Source organism: Aegilops tauschii, chromosome 6 (assembly GCF_002575655.3).
Source record: "Aegilops tauschii subsp. strangulata cultivar AL8/78 chromosome 6, Aet v6.0, whole genome shotgun sequence".
In the NCBI taxonomy this organism is placed as follows: domain Eukaryota; kingdom Viridiplantae; phylum Streptophyta; class Magnoliopsida; order Poales; family Poaceae; genus Aegilops; species Aegilops tauschii.
In genome coordinates, this window is record NC_053040.3 from 369,357,865 (window position 1) to 369,367,249 (window position 9,385).

At 50.7% G+C, this 9,385-nt stretch overlaps 1 protein-coding gene across 1 annotated transcript; it reads left to right on the forward strand.

Moving 5' to 3' along the window:
• The first annotated feature begins 1,769 nt into the window (after positions 1-1,769).
• On the forward strand, positions 1,770-9,161 carry LOC120967091 (uncharacterized). The gene is made up of 3 exons (XM_040393691.1): positions 1,770-1,908; positions 8,269-8,584; positions 8,945-9,161. The coding sequence occupies exons 1-3, from the start codon at positions 1,770-1,772 to the stop codon at positions 9,159-9,161; spliced, it is 672 nt and encodes a 223-aa protein (XP_040249625.1).
• Positions 9,162-9,385: the final 224 nt, after the last annotated feature.

Below are 9,385 nucleotides of genomic sequence, written 5' to 3' on the forward strand. Positions count from 1 at the left end.
TTTAATTCCTGTTTTATAAAATATAAATACAACTCCTAAATTAATGTTATAATTTATTCTACTGCCCCAAAAAGTTTGACACCTAATTAAAATAGTTTGCATTATTATTATTTTTAAAAGGCATTTAATTAATTGTCATAGCTGCTGTTTTAATTACTTTAGAGCCTTTAAACATTTTATAAAAGTGTGGTTTCTCCACAATAATTACCTATGCATTATTTGGCAACACCCCAACATTTTAGTTTTAATATTTGAAAATCTTTACCGTTTGACTTTATTTTAAGTTTGAATTTTGAATCGATTTTGAACTAACACGAGATTAACAATAGTAACCGTGGTGATGTGGCATCATTAACGTGGGATTACTGTAGCCTAATTATCCGGGCGTCACACGCGTAGCCTCCTACTGGATCGATACCTTGGTTCTCAAAAACTGAGGGAAATACTTACGCTACTTTGCTGCATCACCCTTTCCTCTTCAAGGGAAAACCAACGCAGTGCTCAAGAGGTAGCACGGGCCAACTCGCTTGGCCATCTGGAGCAGATCGACAGCTAAGCCCCTAGCCATCGGGTCAGATTCGGAAGCTTGAACAACGTCGCGGATATCCGTGGAGACTTGATCTTCGATGGATTTGAGACTATGGCGATCGCTCCCCCTCTCTCCAATGAACATGACTTAAATCTGTCATCGGATCACATCCAGGAGATGGATCCTGTTGCTGCAACGGCCTCATGACCGAAGCAGATCGTGCCCTCCGAGGTCACAAAGTCCGCGGTGTTGGAGCCGCACACGGACTCGACATCCTACAATGCTTGCGTCAATGGAACTCCGGACTCATCTCCGGATACACGTTCCGGACTAGGCACGCCTGCGGACACCGAGCTGGATCGGTTAGCGATTTTTGAATTTAGCGCCGCAGACATCTTCCAGCATTCGCCTTTGGATGACGTACTAAATTCTTTGAAGAACTTGTCCTTGGAGGAAAACTCACAGCCGAACTATGTTCGGTTCGAGCTAGAGGCGGACGACGAGGAATTTTGCTTCCCACCCGCCACCCACTTCGTAGCCACCGTCGATGACCTAACCGACGTGCTTGACTATGGTTCCGAAGACACCGGCGATATGGACGACGATGCCGATAAGGAGCAAGGCCAAGACCCGCCATTTACTGGACGCTGGATGGCCACCTCTTCGTACGACGTGTACATGGTTGATACACCTAAAGGATCTGGCGACGACAAAGAAGGGCCAGACGCGAATAAACCCTCTGAGACGCAGTCCAAGCGCCGGCGCCCCAAACGCCGTTCTAAGCCGCGTCGCTCAAAAGATAGCAACACTGGCACCGGAGAAAATAGTACTCCGAACAACGCCGAAAACAATGAAGACCCTGTTGGAGCTACATCCGAACAGGATGAAAAGGACAACGGGCAAGATAACCCCGATGAACAGGCTGTAGAAGATGACTCGGAGGACGATAGTTACCATCCACCCTCCGAGGAGGAGACAAGCCTCGGCAACGACGATTTCATCATGCCTGAGGATCCTCTGGAGCAGGAGCGCTTTAAGCTTCAGCTCATAGCCACTACAAGGAGCCTGAAAAAGAAACAGCAGCAACTTCAAGCCGAACAAGATCTGCTCGTCGACAGATGGACTAACGTCCTAACAGCCGAAGAATACGGCCTCAAGCGCCCAGCCAAGAGCTACCCGAAATGAAGACTGCTACCTCAATTCGATGAGGAGGCACCGGAGCACACATCTCCCTCGTGTAATGCGGAACGACCACCACGTGGCCGAGACAGGGCGGTCGACCGGCCACCCCGCGGTCGAGATAAAGCGGCAACTCAAGCCGAGCAGCAGCCTGCACCACCGCCCCGCAAAAATAAAGACAAAAGAGTTTGGGGTCATACGTACGACCTCTGGCAGACCCTGGACAGTAGAGCAGGAAATACAAGATCGACCTACGGATCGCGAGGACGTGCCTCGAGGCACGACGACGGCTACCTATTCGGACGTGACAAACCTAACCACACCCGGGCCGAATCCTGCAGACGGACTTCATCAGAGCTGCGCCGCGATGCGGCCCGGTACAGAGGTGCCGCACACCCTCTCTGCTTCACAGATGAAGTACTGGATCACGAATTCCCCGAGGGGTTCAAGCCTGTCAACATTGAATCATACGACGGCACAACCGATCCTGCAGTATGGATCGAGGATTTTATTCTCCATATCCATATGGCTCGAGGAGATGACCTCCACGCCATCAAATATCTCCCATTAAAGCTCAAAGGACCAGCTCGACACTGGTTAAATAGCCTGCCTGAGAATTCCATCGGCAGCTGGAAGGACTTGGAAGAAGCTTTCCTTGATAACTTCCAAGGAACTTATGTCCGGCCACCGGATGCCGATGACTTAAGCCACATAGTTCAACAACCTGGAGAATCAGCCAGAAAATTCTGGACTAGGTTCCTCACCAAAAAGAACCAGATTGTTGATTGTCCAAACGCCAAGGCCTTAGCAGCCTTCAACACAGCATCCGTGACGAATGGCTAGCACGGCACCTCGGCCAAGAAAAGCCAAAGTCCATGGCAGCCCTCACGGCACTCATGACCCGCTTTTGCGCGGGAGAGGACAGTTGGCTGGCTCATAGTAACAACACAGCCAGCGAGACAGGCCCCTCTGAGGCCAAGAATAGCACTGGCAAGCTCCGGCGCAATAGACACAAACACCAAAGAAATGACAACAACACTGATGACACCACAGTCAACGCTGGATTCACTGGCTCTAAGTTCGGCCAACGGAAGAAGCCCTAAAAAAGAAACAATGAAGGACCTTCCAGCCTGGATCGCATACTCGACCGTCCGTGCCAGATACACGCCACCTCGCACAAGCAAGCCAATCACACCAACAGGGATTGTTGGGTTTTCAAGCAGGCTGGCAAGTTAAATGCCGAAAACAAAGAAAAGGGGTCACACAATGAGGACGAGGACGAAGAGCCCCGGCAGCCGAACACTGGGGGGCAGAAGAAATTTCCCCCTCAAGTCAAAACGGTGAACATGATATACGCTACACACATCCCCAAAAGGAAGCATAAGCGAGCGCTTAGGGACGTCTACGTGGTAGAGCCAGTCGCCCCAAAATTCAATCCGTGGGCGTCGTTTCTGATCACCTTCGATCGTCGAGACCACCCAACTAGTATCCGCCACGGCGGTTCAGCCGCACTAGTCCATGACCCCATTATTGATGGGTTTCACCTAACACGAGTCCTGATGGACGGTGGTAGCAGCCTCAACCTGCTCTATCAAGACACAGTGCGGAAGATGGGCATTGACCCATCACGAATCAAACCAACAAAGACTACCTTTAAAGGAGTCATACCAGGCGTAGAGGCCCGCTGTACGGGCTCAATCACGCTGGAAGTGGTCTTCGGTTCTCCGGACAACTTCCGAAGCGAGGAGTTAATATTCGACATCGTCCCCTTCCGCAGCGGCTACCATGCACTGCTCGGACGAACAGCGTTGTCTAGATTCAATGTAGTACCACACTACGCTTATCTCAAGCTCAAGATGCTCAGTCCACGCGGCGTCATAACAGACAATGGCAACACGGAACGCTCCCTCCGAACAGAGGAGCACACCGCCGCCCTAGCAGCAGAGGTACAGAGCGGCCTTCTCAAGCAGCACCATAGCGCGGCTGTCGAGCCCCTGGACATCATCAAGAGATTCCGTACTACACTGCAGCAGGACAGCGCGGCTCGTCAAGAGCTTGATTAGCAATTCGGCCTCCGTCCCAGTCCCGACGAAGTAGTGGCATACGCACCACGCGTACATAATTACGCACTCAAAATCCCGGGATATATAGCTCGGCTAGACCGATCTCGGACACTCACACTTTTCACCCTTTTCTTTTTTTTCCAGGTTCCTTTTCCCATGGGCCTGCTGACCAGTCCCTTTGAAGGATCGGCATACAAAGGATGCAAGCAGCTTAGGTGCATAGAGTAACCTCTATACGTCTTCTTGACGGTATTTATATTTATTTCCCAGGACCCGCACGATGCGCCCTCTTGATTCCGGCATGTTAAATAGCCCGGAGGCTTATCGCACTATTTGTACAAGATACGCCTGGACGTATCCACCCAGTTATAATGAAAATGGCTTGCGGCCCAGTTTATGTGGTTTTCGCCTCTTACTTCATTTTATTTCGATCTGCTTATCAGCTGCATCAGTACTCTTTTGTACGTTTCATATTCGCCAGGGGCTACTTATCGCCCCATAATACGGCAGCAAAGTCTGAACACTTCTTATATATAAGTTCGGCACCCCGAATTTAGCATTATATGCATTGGCTCCGAATCATGTCTTTGGTCAATAGTTGGGTTGCCCGGCTCCTGTGCTTGCTACCCTACGTTCCGCTCTATCGGCTAGGGTAGTAAAGGGAGAACTACTGCGATTGTACCCTGGCCTTGACCGGATGAGCACCTCAGTAGAGAAAGCCGAAAACTGACTGTCATGATACGGCGAGAGCTGGTCAGCTGTTCGAGGGTCACAAAATCGTTGGAGATTTTTTCCACGTCATGCGAAGGATCGGCACTTCCTGATCAGATGCTGACAGCACCCTGGCTTGGACCAGGGGCTGCACACCTGCTTAATTATAAAACTCCTATGGCTAAGTGAGGGCGTTTAAGCCGTACAGTCTGATTGCCTTGTTCGTTGCGCTAAACAACTCCTCCAAAGGACCATATAATTGGATCAAGATTGTTTAGAATCCATCCCGAACACCTCCGTACTACCTACACGAGGGCAGAAGCCGACGACTGGCCAACCCTCAGGTTACAAATAACACGGCTGCACAGGAGGAAACAATTCAAAGCATAATAAAACTATTTTACAAAAACCGGCTTTTGTTCCCGTAATACAAGGCAAAGGCAACATTTATTCAAATACAATGTCCTGCGAACATTGCACCGCCACAAGTTGAGACCCCTCTATGACATCCGCGAAATATCGTTCGGGTGTGCGGTGTTCCTTGCCCTCCGGCAGACCACTGGCAACTTCAACAACGTTCATCTTCGCCCACCACATCTTGTAGCGAGCGAAGGCCATACGGGCACCTTCAATACAGGCGGAGCGCTCGATGACGTCCAGCCGCGGACAGGCCTCCACCAGACGCCTCACGAGTCTGAAGTAGCTGCCGGGCATAGCTTCGGCTGGCCATAGCCGGATTGTCAAATCCTTCATGGCTAGTTCGGCCACCCTGTGCAGATCCACCAGCTGCTTTAGCTGATTGGTGAAGGACACGGGATGCTCTGGCATCGCGTACTGCGACCAGAATAGCTTCTCTGTAGAACCTCCTCCTTCAGCTCGGTAGAATTTTGCAGCGTCTGATACGCAGCGTGGTAGATCCGCAAAAGCCCCTGGGGAACTCTGAACTCGGGTTAGTAAAAGGTACTGCTTCTCCGCATACTTGCTTTGCATCTTAAATGCCTTACCCGCCGTGATCTTCTTGGCCTCCTGAATCTCCTGGAGGGCGGCCTGGGCCTCATTTCGTGCGGCCTCCGCGCTCTGACGAGCCTTGGTGAGCTCGGCCTCTTGAGCCGGTGCATCATTTTCCAAGGTCTCACATTTTTTCACCGCATCCTGGAGCTCCTGCTAGATTTCCTTGACCCGGGCCTCGAGCTTCTTACGGGCGGCTTGCCGCTGGACAGCTTTCTCCTCGACCTCGCCCAGGGCCTTCCTCAGGGCCTCGACATCGGTCGCGGCTCCTGCACATATTACGACACTACAGTCAATATACATCGCCTACGCTTTCCGAACATACAACAAGTCGTTATTCACCTTGCATCTCCTGCAGCCGAACCCTAACCTCGCCGAGCTCGTTCTCAGTCCGCTCCAGCCTCTGCCTCAATTCAGAGACTTCGGCAGCATGCGAGGTTGCGGCCAACAGCGACGCCTTCTTATGCATACTGATAACCCACGAGTATAGGGGATCGCAACAGTTTTCGAGGGTAGAGTATTCAACCCAAATTTATTGATTCGACACAAGTGGAGCCAAAGAATATTCTCAAGTATTAGCAGTTGAGTTGTCAATTCAACCACACCTGGATAACTTAGTATCTGCAGCAAAGTATTTAGTAGCAAAGTAATATGATAGTATCGGTAACGGTAGCAAAAGTAATATTTTTGGGTTTTGTAGTGATTGTAACAGTAGCAACGGAAAACTAAATAAGCAAAGAACAATATGTGAAAAGCTTGTAGGCATTGGATCGGTGATGGAGAATTATGCCGGATGCGGTTCATCATGTAACAATCATAACATAGGGTGACACAGAACTAGCTCCAATTCATCAATGTAATGTAGGCATGTATTCCGAGTATAGTCATACGTGCTTATGGAAAAGAACTTGCATGACATCTTTTATCCTACCCTCCCGTGGCAGCGGGGTCCTAATGGAAACTAAGGGATATTAAGGCCTCCTTTTAATAGAGTACCGGACCAAAGCATTAACACATAGTGAATACATGAACTCCTCAAACTACGGTCATCACCGGGAGTGGTCTCGATTATTGTCACTTCGGGGTTGCCGGATCATAACACATAGTATGTGACTATAGACTTGCAAGATAGGATCAAGAACTCACATATATTCATGAAAACATAATAGGTTCAGATCTGAAATCATGGCACTCGGGCCCTAGTGACAAGCATTAAGCATAGCAAAGTCATAGCAACATCAATCTCAGAACATAGTGGATACTAGGGATCAAACCCTAACAAAACTAACTCGATTACATGATAAATCTCATCCAACCCATCACCATCCAGCAAGCCTACGATGGAATTACTCACGCACGGCGGTGAGCATCATGAAATTGTTGATGGAGGATGGTTGATGATGATGATGGCGATGGATTCCCCTCTCCGGAGCCCCGAACGGACTCCAGATCAGCCCTCCCGAGAGGTTTTAGGCTTGGCGGCGGCTCCGTATCGTAAAACACGATGAATCTTTCTCTATGATTTTTTTCTCCCCAAACACGAATATATGGAGTTGGAGTTGAGGTCGGTGGAGCGTCAGGGGGCCCACGAGGCAGGGGGCGTGCCCAGGGGGGCAGGCGCGCCCCCCACCCTCGTGGACAGGTGGAGGCCCCCCTGACGTGGATTCTTCTTCCAGTATTTTTATTATTTTCCAAAAATAAGTTCCGTGGAGTTTCAGGTCATTCCAAGAACTTTTGTTTCTGCACATAAATAACATCATGGCAATTCTGCTGAAAACAGCGTCAGTCCGGGCTAGTTTCATTCAAATCATGCGGGTTAGAGTCCAAAACAAGGTTAAAAGTGTTTGGAAAAGTAGATACGACGAAGACGTATCAACTCCCCCAAGCTTAAACCTTTGCTTGTCCTCAAGCAATTCAGTTGATAAACTGAAAGTGATAAAGAAAAACTTTTAAAAACTCTGTTTGCCCTTGTTGTTGTAAATATGTAAAGCTAGCATTCAATTTTTCAGCAAAGATTATGACTAACCACATTAACAACAACTCTTAGGTCTCATGTTTACTCATATCAATGGCATAATCAACTAGCGAGCAATAATAATAAATCTCGGATGACAACACTTTCTCAAAACAATCATAATATTATATAACAGGATGGTATCTCGCTAGCCCTTTTTGAGACTGCAAAACATAAATGCAGAGCACCTTTCACTACTGGAATCAGGAACTTTGCCGTCAGCTAGTTCCTTGCCGTCTGCTAGCTGACGGCAAAGAAGGTCTTTGCCATCATCTTACAGAAAGCTGATGGCAAAGAAAGAGCAGATGGCAAAGAGGGTGTTTGCCGTCAGCCTGCTCTTTGCCGTCAGCTAGCTGACGGCATAAAATCTTTGCCGTCTGCTAGCAGACGGCAAAGAGGATGGGTGGCCCATTAACAAGAACGACCTAACGACCACTTTCTTTGCCGTCTGCTAGAAGACGGCAAAGAGCCCGAAAGCAGATGGCAAAGAAAATAACCTAACGTATCTAACGGCCGCCCCTGGCACACACCCACCCACGACCCACACAGCCCCGGGCCCCACCCACGATGCACACACGCCCAACCCACGCGCACACACACCCACGTTGGATCCCATCTCTCTTGTCTTCCTCGATCCCCTTTCTCCACCCCACGCCGCCGCCAGATTTCAGCGATCCCCGCCGTTCCCCACCGCCCAGCTCTCCTCCCCGAGGTCACCTCTCCCCGCTCACCATCTCCACCGACCGGTTTCTCTCCTTGCCCAGGAGAGTCCCGCCTCCTTGCCGCCAAGGCCGCCGCCGCCCGCCGCCTCGAGCGGCGCCGCCTCCTCCTCGAGCGCCGCGCCGCAGACCTCGCCTTCCGCGCCCTTGCCGCCCGTGCTGACATCGACGCCACCCACGCGCGCCGCCTCATCGTCGCCCACGACATCAGCTCGACCAACGGCGAGATCGAGGACGCGCAGCGGAAGGCGGAGGAGTGGGACCGCTTCTACGAGTCCAAGAGGATGGAGATGGAGGAGTTCCGACCGTCGTCTCCACAGCCTCCATCCACCACGGCCGCAGCCACTTCTCAACCCCACGAGTAGCCTCCTGGCCTAGTTCCTCATCACCGTCCTCCTCCCGGTCCCTGTCCACCTCCGCCTCCACCTGGTGGTCCCAGAGGCGACGACTCCCCGTCGCCTCGGCCACCGTAGAGCTCCGCGAGGCCGCCGCGGGTGGTGGAGACTCCGTCATGACGCCGCAGCCCAACTCAAGTGTTAGCCCCGAGCTTGCTCAATTAACTGCCTCTCTGGTTGTATATGAGTTGGAGAGTCGCGTAATTCTGTAATGTGGGATGTTGTCTCAGTTTCTGTGCGATGAGTAGACTAGATTAGGGGATAAACTAATGAATTGATGCTTGATTCTGATGGTCATGGTGTGCTGCTTTGTAGGTTAAGTTCAGCGTGGAGGCAGCCCTGCAGGAGCTGCAGAGCTGCGGGTTGCACTCGGACGACGTCGGGATCGGGGCTGCGGAAACCTGGAAGGCCTACCTCATGGCTAAGAAGGCCAAGCTGGATGAGACCCTGGCTGCAGCCCGCCAGTTCAGAGCACTGCTTCGGCAGCAGCTCCAGAAAGCCTTCGTGTCACAGGTTAGGGATCAAAAGGCAGCACAAAACTGACTAGTTATGTGGTACAAGCAAAACAACATTCATTAGCTAGCTCATCAATCACTTCAGATTAAGGATGCAATGCAAGTGTGGCGGGCTAGTGGACAGTAACATAGTAGTACACATGTAGTGTTACTTTTAGGCAAATGTTGAGCAAATTTTGAACTAATGGATGAGTTTCGTGGGACGAAGCGGGCTGCCACTTGCACTCCTCCTACTGATGAAACGAACTTCAA